The sequence below is a fragment of the Typopeltis vanoorti genome, chromosome 14 (genome assembly GCF_054136105.1).
Source record: "Typopeltis vanoorti isolate ZY-2024b chromosome 14, IOZ_Tvanoo_1.0, whole genome shotgun sequence".
In the NCBI taxonomy this organism is placed as follows: domain Eukaryota; kingdom Metazoa; phylum Arthropoda; class Arachnida; order Uropygi; family Thelyphonidae; genus Typopeltis; species Typopeltis vanoorti.
In genome coordinates, this window is record NC_143562.1 from 48,297,649 (window position 1) to 48,314,733 (window position 17,085).

General features: G+C 35.7%; 1 protein-coding gene across 1 annotated transcript in view; it reads right to left on the reverse strand.

Annotated features, from left to right (window-relative positions):
• LOC150099437 (cytochrome P450 4c3-like) overlaps positions 1 to 17,085 on the reverse strand; it is an 80,522-nt gene that overhangs the window by 2,768 nt on the left and 60,669 nt on the right. The window contains exons 3-7 of the mRNA XM_090404351.1: positions 16,021 to 16,090; positions 7,453 to 7,561; positions 6,479 to 6,652; positions 4,349 to 4,415; positions 3,135 to 3,314 (exon numbers count right to left, since the gene is read on the reverse strand). Coding sequence (XP_090260477.1) covers positions 3,135 to 3,314; positions 4,349 to 4,415; positions 6,479 to 6,652; positions 7,453 to 7,561; positions 16,021 to 16,090 — 600 coding nt within the window. The remainder of the gene's footprint in view (positions 1 to 3,134; positions 3,315 to 4,348; positions 4,416 to 6,478; positions 6,653 to 7,452; positions 7,562 to 16,020; positions 16,091 to 17,085) is intronic.

Here is a 17,085-nt window from a genome sequence, read left to right on the forward strand (position 1 = left end):
GTACAACGGAAATACACATTCTTTCCATTCCCGAAATATGTTTTCTGAGGTGAGACTCAGGTTATGCAAACAAAGCCCAGCAAATGGGCTGATATTCCATCTGTCCCTATAGATAAATTCTTATCGAGGTTATGCAACAGTTTTTCAACCTCATTTTCATGCACGTGTAACTCTTTATTCAATGAGGCAGTAGCACTGTGCACTATGTTATACACATCTGGTTGATACATCTCAGCAAAGTGAGCACTCATTAACTGAACAATTCCATCTGCTTAACTGCTTTTGACACAAGAATGCCTTCCGCATTTTCTGAAGTTATTCGTCAATATTTATTTTCTATTTACGTGAGGTATAGTGATAAATTTAGGTATTGTTTCCGTTCGCTTTCTCATCCAATTTATTTTCATCCGCGTATTTAGCTGTCTGTACAATATTCACAATAAAAGAAATTTTATTATTTTCAATCTTCTTATAGTTCTCTTTCTTCAACAGGTTGGGCATCCATTTCACTCCCACCCTATTTGTTCTTCAAACTCTAGGGACATATTCAGAAACTGCCTCATTTAAGCACCTTTTATAAGCTCTGCAAGTGTGCTGATATCTTTCCTATTCAGTAACTGATATCACGAAACCAAGGATAGAATTCTTCGGAGTTTCTCATAGTTTCGGATCCTAGGCTGGAAAGTTTGCAACTTGTTTGCAACTGGAAAGGTTGCAAATAGTTGCAACTCGCCTTAAATGGATGATAATGATAATGATGATCTATCCGCTCAAAACGACTCTATTGTTGATTGTTGAAGAACCTATTGCTTCACAATTTTATTCAAATAGATAGTTATTTGTTTCAATATTTTAATAATAATATTTCACTTTTATGCTGAATTCCTTTAAGAAAAATGCCATATTAATTTCATTATCGTAAATTTTGCATTGTAGAATGACACTAAATCCAACCTTCTGTCTTAATAATAATAATAATAATAATAATAATAATAATAATAATAATAATAATTTAATATTTTAATGTATATTCACTTTCAATGAAACTACATGCTCAAAAAAAAACAGATAAACAAAAATTGACACACGTTTGATACAATAAGCAGAATTGAAATCTGTGAACGAATAATCTGTTGACTCCATGGAGGTTACCAAATGTTTCTTTTTTTTTTAATACACAAATTATTATCTCTCAATTAAATTACATGTAATTATATGCATATACCCTATAGAATTTAGACAACAATACTACTGTACATTTTACTACTTGTGGTTCAGTGCAATGTTTAAATGGTATAAAAAATAGTATGAAATAATCATCCACGAATTCCTATTATTAATAACAACCTCAGTGATAATTTAATTCTATGTGGTAAAGGATAATTTACCACATAGAATTCACGATTACATAAGTTAATATTGCATGTTGCAGTCCACATCAAAGTTTTCTTCAAAGTTTGAGAAAGTATGATTATACGCTGTATTTACATTTACAATTGAAATATTATATTTCCTACTATTTCGTACAATCATACAAATACAAAGTAAATTTATTATTTACAAACATTTTTAGTAATAATAATGTTTTATTACAGCTTCCAGTAGCTCAGTCATTATAGATGAAGCCCTTTAGTCGAAAGACCTGGGTTCGATTCATGTCAGTGACGTGAGGAACCTTTATCTGGTCTCTTTCGACTGAAGGGGAATTAGCCTGTCTCACAGAGGTTTTTTTTTTACCCAGAAACTCGGGTTTTTCGTCGCTCAGAACAGGCAAACCAGCCAATGAACACACATGCACAGATTTAAATATAGAGATATAAAGATAGAAAATCGGCTAGTCTGGTTGGCCGAGTGGTTAGCGCATCCACTATCCAGCCAAAAGGCTGCGGGCTCGAATCCCATACTTCACAGTGAACGCCTACACTGTGAAGTATGGGCCTACACATGAGCGTAAATGAGGACAGGAATGTTTATTACATTGTATTTTCATACATTACATAGTAATATTATTACATTATGCATAGTAATAATGAGTCTGCGCGGTTAGCCTATTTTTTTCCGCCACTTTATCTGGCGTTTTTCATCCCGCAAACCGACCCGTATACACACAAGGATACAGACAGGAAAACCTCGAGACATAGGGGTGATCATTCTATCCTGGTATTTCGGTTACGAAATCCAAGCATGCTTGGAGGGTTGTGGGCCTTAAAGGTCTATTAAAGCCATTGTGATAGATAGTAATAATGATATATTATATAATAAGATTATTACACTATGTATAGTAATAGTAACATTTTACCTAGTAATGTTATTACGTTGCATTTAGTAATTTTAATATTACTATTAATTTAATTGTGTATTACTCAATAAATACTTCATTTTTTGGTTCACTAAAAATAAGGTTTATAAAGACTAAGAACATTATTTGAATAATTAAGTATATTTGATTACACGCGCGCGCGCGTGTGTGTCTAAAGGGAAGTAAAGGAATGGAAATGATATATTAATGAATATGAGTTATCTCCACGTTGCTCCAATAATAATAATAATAATAATTGTAGATTAGATTACATGCGTAACAGAGTAATGTGATGTAAGCATTTAAATCATTTATAAAAATGATTTAAATGCTAATATTCGCAGTAAAAGGATGATGAGGCGGGATTATCCACTAATTTCGAAGATTGATTTAGCATTTCTGAAGCCAGTGGGATTAACAATTAAGTAAACTTTTTTCCCCTTTTTATTAGCATTTGCTAACATGTTTTATGCAAAATGTATGGTAACTGTTGCAGTTCTAAAGTGTGCTGATAGAATTTGTAACTGTTCAGATGTTTTAATTTATACGCAAATGGTTGAGTAATGTGAGTATAGGATGTTCCTTCACAGTGAATTATACAAATTGTTATAACGCTTGGTTGTGTAGAGGGTTGTGTTTGATCGGGTTATACGATACCTTTCTCTTAGATTCTTTCTTCTCAGTATTTTGTGTATATCCATTAGGGATTCGGTTATTTCCTGGTGTGTATTGAGTACTACTACTAGTAGTAGTAGTAGTAATAATAATAATAAAAAGAAGCTGGTAATTAACACACTTTTCTAAGAAATATGCAATAAGAAGTGTTCTACTTTACCGATGCAGTTTCTTGGACCAACAGAGAAAGGAAGATAGCTGTAAGGATGGCATTTACTGCTTTCTTCTGATTCGAATCTCGATGGATCGAAGACTTTTGCATTAGGAAATACTTCTTCATCATGATGCATTTGGTTAATGTGAATGACAATGGTTGTATCCTTAGGAATTACGTGATGGTCTGAAATCAATTAATTCTAAACTGGACTGTCTGTCAGACAGCATATGAATCAAAAAGTTTTTGTCATTCAATTTTTCAATTTGTTTGCTTTAGTTTGTTTTAAAGTTTGATAGCCGTCAACTGACAGTAGCTGAATAAACTATTATGTATTTCGCTAATTCGTTGATGAAAAAAAAAATAATAAAATAAAATAAATAAAAAAGAGGAACAAAAATTCCATTTAAGTTTAGAAAGAAATATCCCCCGACCTCTCTCTCTTTCTCTTAGAAATCATTTGATTAATTATCACCAATAGATTAAACATAGACATTCCACTGAAATAGCTCTCTTTTCATTCAATTTTAACTGAACTACTGAGATATTAGATTGGTATTGTTCAAATGATTTCATTAGGGTTTACCATATATTGAAATATGAAGTACACGAATAACTATATGCTATCGCCATCAAATGTAGTAGTTATTATGCGTTATAAACTTTTGTTTTCACCAAGACTTTATTGCCAGTGTTAATAATGACACACACACACACACACACACACACACACACACACACACACACACACACACACACACACACACACACACACACACACACACACACACACACACACACACACACACACACACACACACACACACACACACACACACACACACACACACACACACACACACACACACACACACACACACACACACAATGTGGGGCAGTGAGTTTCTCAGAATAGAGTATAAAATTTACCTGTATCAATAATACTTTAGTTAAATGTAATCCTGTAAAGTATTAATAAAGAGAATTTTATTTATTTAACACTTTCTTTTTATTTCGCATTTATTATTATTATTATTATTATTATTATTATTTGATTAATCTTTAAAATCTTCTATCAGTAGGCCATATTGCGTATTATTCTGACCAATGCACTCATTTCACCATTAATATTTGTCTGCTTCGCTTTGGAGTTAAAGTGTCCTAACATTCTAAGTGGGTACATATCTTCTGACTCTTATTTATTTTCCAATATTACTTACCAACACAGAAGTCTTTTCTACAAGAGCGAAAGATTGCTGGAGCAGGGGGATATAAACGGAGCGCTTCCTGTTTAATAAAAACAAACAAAACTATCATAAAGTACATGATGTTACCAACGTTAAATCTTGAATGAAGAGATTTCGTTGTGAAATATCTCATTCAGGATTTTACAAACGTCAAAACAATGAGAGAAATACTTGTATATAAGTAGAGATGTTAATTGCTTGATAATTTTTAAATAAATGCCTTTTAATATTGCACTAGTGTATGTGAGAAAATATTACCAGTTCTTGTAAATTTAACAATGGAAAAAAATTTGATGAGAATTATGTTATCATGTAAAAGTGAGTTCAAAGTTCGCAAACGAGACACTCGGATTAGTAACTGCCCCACGGCAGTCACGTGGGCACAGACTAAGTTGCGGACAGGAGTTTCCCGGGAAAAGCGAGGAAAAGGATCGGAACCAGGTGCAAAGGAGTAGTGCCGGGCGGAGGTATGACGCTGTAGCAGCTCCGCTGTAGGAGTGCCTTTTTATATCAAGATACGATATAAAATGCTTGACCCCGCTTGCTTGCTCTCTCTCGTAGGCCTTTTTCTTCTCTCAATCTTGGCGCAGGTCACTCGAGGGGCCAAGATCGAGTAATTCCCAGAGATGAATACGTGAGAGTGGTGAACAGAACGATGTCTAGACGCAGTTATGCGAGTAGCAAGCCAAGTGGGGGCTGTTCGTCAATAAAGCGGGAGAATCAACGGAAGCTAATCATCATATAGACCACGCTGACCAACTTAAGCAGAGCTGTTCTCGTCTGCATCGGATAGGATAATTCATGATTGTGAGTTCCAGGCTGGCCCATCGAAAAAACAACTGTGAAGAAGAAGGAATGATCTGTGGAAAGAACTGCAAGGATCGAGAGATAGACCAGACAAAGTCCAAGGTTTCCGATTGATGCATAACTAATAATGTCTCATGGTAGAATTCAACTAGGAATATTGAATATAGTTAAGCCTGTTAACTTAGAAGAAAGATTTACTTTAGTTATATGACTTGTAAATTTGTATTGTGATAGTTTGATAAATAAATCCTTTTTCTTTTACCTAACAAATTGCCTGATGAATGAATCGAATGCACCACTCATCAAGCAGAACCTGAGCGGGACTAGATAATTGGGGAAGATTATGACTGTAATGAGAATTTAAAATAAGGGATTTAGTTAACTTGCTAACTGCTACTATATAGATTATATGACCGTGTGCCACGCTGAGAGTTCACTCCTTGATTAAGAAGCCTTTTCTAATCTAAGAGTTCCGGATGGCGCGGCATTAACAAAGAATTTTCCAGGACCCAAGGAGGACTCAGCTCCAGATTTTCAATTAAAGAAATTGGGTCAACCCAGGGGCAGTTTCTTTGTTTATCGAATTCACACACGTGAATAATCTAAGTGACGGCCACAGAATTGATAGGTAGTTTGACTATCGATAGGACAGATAAAGAGGAATAGTAAAGAAATGATTCCTCTACCTGAATAAAGACATCTTAGATCATAACAATAACAAATAAAGGACACAACATAAATAACACCAAAAAGTGCTCAATTGTAAAGAGCCCAATAAAATAATCAAGAAAGCAATCACCGCATCATTTTGTATGGTGGAAAAGTATCAACCATACAGACTGATGTATGGTTGAATGAAGTTCAAGGAAAACATGGACACGTGACTACGTTTTCCTTAATCAGTTTCCAGCAAACATTTCGCAAAGTTATATTAATAAAAACGTACTGATTAATACGACAATAATTCAGAAATATCGCAATATAATAAACCAGATTTAGCGCCAGAATTGTAACATTTCTAGTTCTAATTCATTGAATCCGAATTAGAACAATTCAAGTGAAACGAAAACCTTGGGGTTGTTATGGCAAGCTGTCCCATCTTGAACCGTAGCTGTATTTCGAATTTCAAGAAATTACAATATAAATGGTAGCTAAACATAAGAACATCATTCTTTGAAAATATATATGTAAACTATTCTTTAAGAAAAATAAGAAAGTTGCGAGCACATGAACTTGTGCCTTTAAACGGTTTCCATAGATAACTGTATACACGAGAAGTAAATGATGGGAGCACACCTTTAATACACAATCCAAGTAATTCATTTCCTTAATATCATCTAGCGTTGCACTGCGATCAATATCATCTCCAAAGATAGAATCAATTTCTTCATGGATCTTCTCCTGAACATTGGAATGCCACCCAATACAATACAAAGCCCAGCTTAAGCCATTAGATGTCGTATCATGACCCTAAATAATTTAATGAAAGACAATTAAATGAAGACTTCATTTTTATTTTCAGTCTAAGATTGAATAGTCCATATAAAGAAGAACAGAAAAAAAAACTTTCTTTCCCTAATCAGTAACGAATTTATTAATAAATAAATTTACATATTAAAAATTGCTTTATTAAAAATATTTCATTCTCACCACGAACAAACACCAATAATAAAAGTTTCGTATCAACAACGATGACAAGCGCAAAAGAATATCGGCGTTAGATCGCAGTGCATTTGTTTATTGTAACGATAATTGAAAAAATATAATTATTTTCATATTTTCAAAAATGACACTCCTCGTAATTCAGCCTTGTATCTATAATAAGGAAATAATTATATGTTATTTTAACAAAATGAAATAAGATTTACAAAAAATACTTCACCGCACACACGCATCAATAATAAACGTTTCATATCTCACAGAAATAACGTGAGTAAGGATACGAAAAATACACTGCCGTTTGAGCAGTGTCTGAATGCTAACATGCAATGCAAAGCGCAAACGAATATCGGCGTTAGATCGCAGTGCATCTGTTTCGTAATCTAAAGCGCTGATCGAACAATTCCAATTATTAACTATTCAATCAATGTCAAAACATAAGCTGTAACCTTCAACATGTTGTATTGCATTTATATAATGTTTTAAGTAGTGTTATTATATAAAAACACAAACAAAATTAAAATTTTTCATTTTTTCTTTTGGGATGCTGCAGTGTCGCAGTGCTTATCTACCGGCAGCCACTGGTTGAATCTGAGAGAACTAAAACTTACAGCAAAAACAAAAGTATCCACTTCTTCTCTGATGTCTTCCTCAGTAACAGATGGATCAATAGCATGCTGATGCAGCAAAATATCCATCAACGCCATCTTCTTGCCTTTCCTGAAATATATATTATGGTCGGATGAATTCTCTTCTGTGTTGGCAACATTCTCTATAGAAGAAGTCTTCCTTTCCTTGATTACCTGGATAAAAATGAACAGACGGTCGACAATCAACAGAAAATAAGTTTATATCTGCTTAAATATTGGTTAAATTTTGGACTTGTATTTTATTAGTAATCCCTACCACCATACAGAAATAATTTACAACCGATTCCTCACCTGCTAGAAAGAGAAGTTAATAAAGATAATTGCATTTAATTTCTAAAAAAAAAACTGTTCTCAACCTCTAATCTTATATTTAATCCTAACAAAACATTCTTTATCCTATGAAGAAATTTTTTCTATTTTGCTGTTTAAGTAAACAATATTGAGTAAACCGATGAATATGTTTTACTAGGTAGAAAGTTTATAGAAATCCAGATGAACTGTTTTATTTAAAGGATTCCCCTCCATTCTTCTAAAAGATCCAATCGGCGTTCCCATTCATCTTCCAGCTGCTCGATGGAGTTGAGATAAGGATCCCGTGTAGGCCAGTCAAGTTCTTCAACATTTTTTCATCAAACCATTCCTGTATTGAGCTACCTCCGTGCATTGTCTTGTTGGTTAAGAAGAAGGTCTTCACTGAATTTCCATAAGGATAGAAGAAAATAATTGTCAATAATGACTTAATGACTGAAGTGCAAATGATATATCTTCACTGGAACCAGGAGGCCCAGCCTATGACCAACGGCCTCACACCATGATGACTCCTTCGTCAAACTTCACAGATAACACAACACAGTTCGATCATGTAGAGTTCTCCTATCATCCGCCAAAACCAGGTTCATCATTCAGACTGACAGAATGCTTAATCCTGAATAATCACTCCAGGGAATGCTCTTCCACTACTGCAGAGTCCAATAGCCGTAAACTTAACGTTACTCCACCCGTCGCTTGGTGTTGCCCTTACTGATATCGTTCTGTGTAGTTTAGCGGTTATAGAAACGTGTTCTTCAGCTTTGGGCGTTCACTTCCGTTACTGGTGTTGCTTTCAGAGGCATTTCGGAACACCATAGCAGCGAGAATTTCAACCGAGGACATCCGATACTCCTGCGCCAGCCGCTTTAGGATTTGGTGGTCCTACACGCTGATTATTTTAAATCCTCCCCCCCTTTAAAATTCCAGTACCAAGTTGTTGTGGCCTGGTGGCAGCCTATGACTAAGTCAGCTACTTCTAGAGTATGGAATTTATATTTAACCCTTATTACTTATAGCAACCTTTAATATACAGTAAACAGAACTTTATATACAGTATAAGGCAGGTAGCAATGACACCAAAAGGTAAATTAAATTAAAACAATTCAAACATTGTTTACAAGAATAGTTTCATTATGAATGATAAGTATTAGTATTTAGACTATACTGACATTCCTGGTAAACTCATGAGCAACGTGCAAGTCTTTCTTGAACTGCCATCCTGAAGGTGTGAAGTTGAAGAAGATGAAATCGGACCATAACCATGGAGAGACTAATCGACGTAAAATATGTTTTTTTAATCTAAATTACAAAGAAATGTAATTATCCAGATGAATGAAAGAAAAGAATACAAGGGTATTTTATATCATTTTAATTAAAAGAGCAAAATCAACTTTAAACCGAAGTAATCGTGACCGGAAAATTCGCAGCAAACATTTTCTCCGTAAACATTTACGCCGTAAGACATTTTCGCCATAAAACATTTTCGCCGTAAGCCATTTTGCACTAATCTTTGTAAATAATCAATGGATGATAAAGGGTATTATAAATTCATCAAAAGGCAAATCTTTATTAAGGCGATCTCAGTGATACATAACATAATGAAATCATTTAAATATTGTGCAAATTAAAATAGATGCTGCGTAAATAATTGCCTTTTTGCTACGTATCGTCCACTCAACAAGTACATCAGTAATATCGCTCATTTGAAAAAATGCTAATGCTATTATTATTATTAATATTATTATTATTATTACTGGCAACTACAAGGAGTCCTTAGACTCATCGAGGGAGGCTCAACGAAGCATTTAATTTTCGTGTTGAATTCAGCATCTGTTTGATGACGTAACTTCAAACCAATGGCAACAATTTTGTGATAAAGATTTTGTGCCATATGAAATGGACAGTCTATTATAGTTGTTGGTGTAAATATGTTAGAAAAAGAGTTGACAGTTGCTTTCTCTAAGTTGACCATTAAAGTTTTGGAATTTAATGATGATGATGAACGTAAGCACTTTAAGGCAGTGAATAATGTACTGTAAGTTAATTCTGATTTGCCAGGAAGTAAGCAAAAAGCTGTCGTGGAATCCTTAGGGGGGTTTCATGCCAGTTCCAAGCCTGGATAAAGGAGGAGGGTCTGTCAGATGAGTGTCGATGCTCTCACTGTAAAGAAAAAACAAGTTTGTAATCTGATGCCTGCACGATCAACATCTTCAACATGCCGACTTAGACGTCGCCCGGATCAACAAGGTCCGCGATACCAATCGAACGATCGGGTGTTGTTGAATTGAAAAGTGGGATACCGAAAGGAAACAGAAGCTGAAACTAACAGAACTATTATCAGTAGGAACATCGAATGTATTGACACTTTGAATGGCAAGTAAACTAGAATTACGTCGCGAGGAAATGAAGAGATATCGGTGTGATATACTACGACTGGCGAAGTTGCGATGGACATCAGTAGGAAAGATAAATAGGTGCGAAGTCATGGCAGTACACCAAGAATGAAGCAGGAGTTGGTTTCTTTCTTTACAAAAAATCTATAAAATCACTCTGAGGCTACAAACCAGTCAATGACCGAATGATAGCAGAAGGATTTCACGCAAAACCATTTAATATATCAATAGTTCACATATATGCACCCACATCTGACAGCACAGATGAGCTTATTGACTTATTTTACAAAGATCTGACAGAGACAATAGAAACAATACCAAAGCAAGATGTAGTAATTATTGAAGGAGGTTGGAATTCCAAAGTCTGAATATATAATGATGGTTGGGAAAAGAGTCATGGGAAAAGATGATTTCGGAGAAATAAATAAACGAGGTGAAAAAATGTTATATTTTGCTATGGACCACGATATGATGATCTGTAACACAAGATTTCAGCAAAAGGAGTGTAGAAAATGGACGTGGCGATCAAATGATGGGAAAACAAGAACGTGATTGATATGATTATGATTAAAACAAGATGAATAACATCAGAACAGCAGTGTAGAACTTTTCAAGGAGCGCATATAGACTCGGATCATAGTTTAGTGATTTCAAACATCAAGATGAAATTAAAAAAGAAAATCTAAGCCCCAACATCAGAATAGAAGTGATACAGCACGAATAAGTGAAGCAGAAATATGAAAAAGGTACAGAACTGTGTTAGAGGAGAAACTTAAAAGTGTGGCTAAAAAAAAAATTCGAATCTAAGAGATCAAAGGAGTAATGAAGGCACTAGAAGATGCAGTTGAAGAAACAATACCTGAAGAAGAAATGATCAAGAAGAAATAGATTAGACAAGAAACTGAAGTTTGTACAGAGAGAAAAGAATGTTGAAGATAAGAAGGGATTCATCAGAACAAATAGAGGAGCAATATAGAAGAAAATGTAATGAGGGGAAAAATGCAGTTAGCAGGATACGATGAAATGGTTAGAAGCTCAGTGCAATAATATAGAACAGCGCTATGGAGAGCATAAAACTAGGGAGGTGTACAAAATGATTAGAACCATTAATAGAAGGTAGCAACCGAAACAGAACAGAGGTTAAAGGCGAAAAAGGCAAAGTATTAATGAATAAAGATAAAATTTTACAGCGATGGACAAGATACTGTAGTGAGTTATATGAAAATAAAAAACTAGATTTACATAACGTTGGGAAACTGACTGAAGAATTGAAGGCAGATATCACCACCAGGTAATGAGTATGCTATGGAAACGCTCGATTGGTATCGCGGACCTTGTTGATCCGGGAGACGTCCGAACCGTAGCTGTTGATCCTATATGCATCAGAAATCAATCCTGTTTTTTCTTTACAGTCAGAGCATCGACACCCATCTCACTGGCCCTCCTCCTTTATCCAGACTTATGACTGGCATGAGACCTCTAAGGATTCCATGGCGGCTTTTTGCTTAGCTTCCTGACAAATAAGAATTAACTTACAGCAGATTATTCAGTGCCTTAAAGGGCTTACATTCATCATTAGATCCCGAAACATTAATGGTTGACTTCTACAAAGCAAGTATCAACGCATTTTTGACATATTTAAATCAACAACTATAAGAGGTTGTTTATTTCATATGGCACAAAATCTTTATCGCAAAATTGTTGCTATTGGTTTGAAGTTACGCTATGAAACAGATGCTGAATTCATCACGAAAATGAAATGTTTCACAGAATTAGGTTTTCTTCCAATGAGCGACGTTACTGATTGATTTGTTGAATTGACGAACCGCATCAAAAAATTAATTATTTACCCAGCATCACTTTTAATTTGCACAATTTTTAAATCATTTCATTATGTTATTTATTACTGACATGCACATTAATAAAGCTTTGCCTTTTTAATGAATTTATAATACCCTTTATCATCTATTGATCATTTACAAAAATTAACCACCTTACCTGCCTATTATGGATCAAATACACATCCTAAAACGCTTCTTATCCATCATAAATTTCAATGTAATATCAACGGTATTACAATTTTTGTATGCACTACTCATCCATGATAACCGTGACGTCTATAGACGTATTAGTCGGTAGCGTGGTTTAATGCAAAATGTCTTAGGGAGTAAATGTTTAAGGAGAAAATGTTTGGGCGAATTTTCCTAGAACCGCTCGTGACCGGAAAATTCACCGGTAAACATTTTTGCCGTAGGAAAATTCGTCGCAAACATTTTCGAAGATAAAACGAAGACAAAATTGATAACGTTACCTTTAGAAGAATTAACTAATCTGGTTATCAGGTGACCAGATTGATTCTATTGATAATTTTTTTAAAAATGTAGAATGACATTTAAAAAAAAAAGTAGCACATAAAACAGAAGTTTTGAACTACATGTATCTCATATGCATTTATATTTTAAATTTATAAGGGCAGATTAAAGTAATTTTAAATCTATTGCAAATATATCTCACTAAAAGAAGTTTGCACGTCATTTCCGATTTAAATTTAATAACAGTAGGTAGTAGAACGAATTCTATTGAACATTTCGTACATTTTGGAACTTTTGGTAGAGTGTTTTATTTTAGGTGCTTTCTGAGTAAGTCGACTTGGATTCTGGCTTCAAGATAGAGGAAAGTTTTAACAGCATCGCTGACTTCGATGATTGAGTGATGTTCTTAATGTGTTGACGATGATCGTGGAGAAGATATCTGTTTCTTTATATATATTTTTTGAAGGCTGTTTCTCTATGTGAATTAACGATGGGATCTACTCTTTTGTGCCAAAATAGAAGTTACATATCTCCTCTGTTAGACTGATATAGAGATAGTTGCAAAATAGGTGGATTTTGGTCAGTGACGTTGGATTAAAATAGTATACAGCTTTTGCATGTTGGACGAGTTGAATGCTACCATGGAATTACCAGTTAGCGAAGAGATAAGCAAACGTCGGGTTTTCTACGTTTTATTTCCTGGTTGCAAAGGCAATGTATTCTGAAACAAATATTTGATAGAGTCCATCTGTTTGAGCTTCGTTTTTATATTCAAAGTTTGCGAAAAGATGTATCCTGTGTCTGTTTCTGTGGCTTTTCATGATATGGTAAGTCAGCTATACGTTTCCATATTCATCACCACAATCCTGTAGTTCTCTGTGATTTAAATTTATCTCTTATATCTGCTTAGGTATAATGGATATGCCTAGATTTGCTGTTTTTGAATGTCTATAAAAAGTCTTCCTTCTTAAATATTACTATGTTGACATCAGCTTAGGCTATCAAGGCCGGTGCGTCCTAAGAGGTTGGTGTTTAATATGTTTAGGAAAAGCCTCTACGGCAGTTATGTAAGGTAGAACAGGTAGTGGGAGGATGTTTTATTCCCTCTGGTATGGTACAGGTGTGATGAGTCTGTTGTTTATTTTTAGGCAGAAGTGAGCATTGGAATGCAGCAACTTGAATGCAAGAATGATGTCGAAGATGAATCCATACCCTTTTGGTTAGTTATACAAGTAGACATGTTCAGGGCACTAAAAGCCCTCCTCCTTATCCAGTGTTATAAGGCCCATGCTGTTGTTGCTTTTTGGAAAAGGCATGTCAGACCTCTCATGTGGTGCAGATTGTTGTGAGTCGATCTAGCTTTAAGTGGTTGTCTATGATCTCGTCTAGTGCAGGTTTATTCCTATTAGCGATGACTTTCCGAACTTTCCATATTAATTTGCAATCAGTATTGATGATTGAGATGGAATGGCAGTTTTCCAATTGAGTGAATTGTAGATATTTGATGAATGATATCATTCCCCTTGAGAAGTCTGTAGTGCAACCTTCAATGTACATTCTATTCAGGGGAGCCCGAGTTGTTTCCAGAAGGTCTGGGAACGTTCGCTGGTAAGGCTGTCTCTCCATGGAGAGTCATCCTTCGATAAGAAGGCCATGTGCTTCCTCGGGTCATGTAGCGTGAGTGGTAGCTCTGTAACGTAGGGTGCATATATATGTTTTTGTAGTTGTGATGATTCAGTTATCTGCTCTTATGTCATTAAATTTGGTGAATGGGAACTGACGTTTCTCTAAGTAGTAAAAATATTTTTGGTACATCCGTAAGGTTTATTATGCTTATGACGAGATCTCCAAAACAACACTGAATTGCAATTTCCAGTGATTGATATTCCTCTGAATTCGATGATTAGAGTGCTGCCGATAGTTTATTTGATGTAAACTTGCCCGTCGGTTCAGATTTCGCAAAGGGCGGTATTTCTGTGTGAATATCTTATAGTGTGATCTTGAATAAATAGTCATTAAGTAACTGGTTGTCATGAGGGCATGTCATTTAGGAGCTTACTGTCGTCGTTCTTTCTGATGATTAAGTAACTGATATGATGTAACAGGCTACTGTCGCACATCCTGTATATTTCACCCTACTGTCCTCTGTGATTGGGAGGAACGGAGTGCTTAGGAGTACGGAGTCATGATCATCTACCGTGCTGGTAGATGTGCGGTGCCTCTTAATAAGAGTATGGTGTGCTTATAGACTGCTTGGAAAGAAGTCAATGGACAAATCCATGGGAAAAAGGAGCATCATGCCATGTATCGAGTCACTTGTTTCTAGCAAGTATAGTTTCGAAGGATATGATGCTCCCAAGTCAGAAATGCATCCGGGTGAAAGGGCGGCGAGACGGGAACTGAAGAAGTTTGATATACTTGTGATAGGATGTCATGTTGCAAGATAATCTGATTGACAAATGTTTGACAAATTTGGGTGAACAATTAGTCATACCATACTCAGTAGAGAAGGGAGTTAACTGCAAGTGCTGCCAGCAGCCCACGACACAACACACTCACCGAACATGACCGTAGGGTGATATGAAGGATAATAAAAAACTACCATTCGTCGACCGATGCGTTGAATGATGAGTCATGGGCATCAACAGGAACACAAATTTGAACAAACAAAAAAAAATCAGACCTAATGCTAACATCATGGATTTCCATGGTAGGGCCTCAATATGTACGCCCCACATTATCCGAGCTGACATACAGCTTCGTCTTCAGTGGTGCAAAGAACGTATACAGTGGGACGTGGAAACTTTCCAAGCTTCCATATTCCACTGCATACGTTCTTTGTAGGAGCGACGAATTACGCTGTACCCTCTATAAAGCAAATGGGCTGGTGTGGCAGATGCCCGGTGAACGTATCTTAAGAGTGCGTAACCACGACTATGAAATTCGGAGGAGTTAGTATGCTGCATGGTCCCGATTTTCCTTGTTTGGCCTCGGACTTGTGTTTGTGGGTCACGAACATTGAATTCCGAGAAATATCTGAATATTTTGGGCAATGCAATGCTTCCTACTTTGTGGCGTTACTTCCTACTAATTCCGTTTCTACGGAATTGTCCTTATCTCTTTCAACAAGACAATGCACTGTGTCATAAGGCTGCTGCGACTGCTTGTCTTTATGGAAATGTGTTTAAACATGCTCGATTGCCCTCTACAGAACTATATCAGTCGTCCATGGGATGAACTGAAGCGTTGGGTGAGGACTTTCCACAACTGTCCAGGACCTCATTACATGCCTTCATGCAGAATGGTCCAAAATACCCATTGTTCACTATCGTGAGCTTATGGAAAGTATGCCCCTTGGGATTCCTGAAGTCATCATAGCGAAAGGTGGTCGTACATCTTATTAAGGTGGGCATCATGGGTGTTTAAGATACTTGTTGATATTTTCATATAAACATGAATGCCATTTATATCTCATCTATATATTTATTTCCTTATCAACATATTTTATCACTCACTTGTGAATTGCATTGATGTATTCTTGGCTGTTGCCATCTTCAGCGTTGATCTTGATACCTATTGATGTCTCTGTGAAATATATCATTTTAATGAAAATGAACAGTTCTAACATAATACCTTCTTTTGTTATGAACTTATCTTTCGTTATCAGGTAAGAAATGATTTATTTGAAAAACTGCCGATGTAAGTTATTTATTAACTCTGACAGTGAAATTTAAAATGATCCTCATTCTAAGTACTGATTGGTTAATAATAATAATTAAAGCTTGCTTTCTCAAAATGTAGATCGTTAAATTATAGAGAAACATTTACATTTCTGAAAGTAAATAATAAACTACGCCTTTAACAAATTGCATATTTCAAGTAATCAGTGATTCTCATTTGGTCCCAAAACAAATTATTTTACAAGTAAAAATGAATATCACAGATTAGATCGCGAGAGTGTATTGCAGTCTCATTGATTTCGCTAAAGAACGAAGAGGCATAAATACTCAAAGGGGTGTTAGGCGAGGCGGCTTAAGCCCTCCTGTGAATATAGAACGCTTTTGTCATCATCTTGTGGTCCATAACCCTAACGATATACATTATTTGCTGGAATATAATCGATGGATTCTCTGGTTTCCGTAAAGGAAATAAAGATAAAACTCCCGATCGCTCAAAATCTGTATGATGAATTCTTATAACGTTCGGTGAAAATCAGTGTGATATGAAATGTGAAAGGAACCTCTATACAAACTGTGAATGGACATGTTAGTTCGGAAGCAAATGTGTACATAACCAATGGCAGAAAATAAGATCTTAACTTCTTCTTCTTCTTCTTCTGCAGCTTCTTCCACTTAAGTGGGGTCACTGTTGATAATGAGTCTCCTCAACACCTTCCTGTCTTGGGCTCTCACCACATCCAAGTTCTTAATCCTTAAATCCTCTTCTACCAGCTCCCTCCATCACTTCTTTGGCCGCCCACACTTCCGCCTTCCTTGCACATCCATCTGCATGACCCTTCTTCCCACATATTCGTCTTCCCTCTTCATCACATGGCCAAACCATCTCAACCTTGCCTGCTG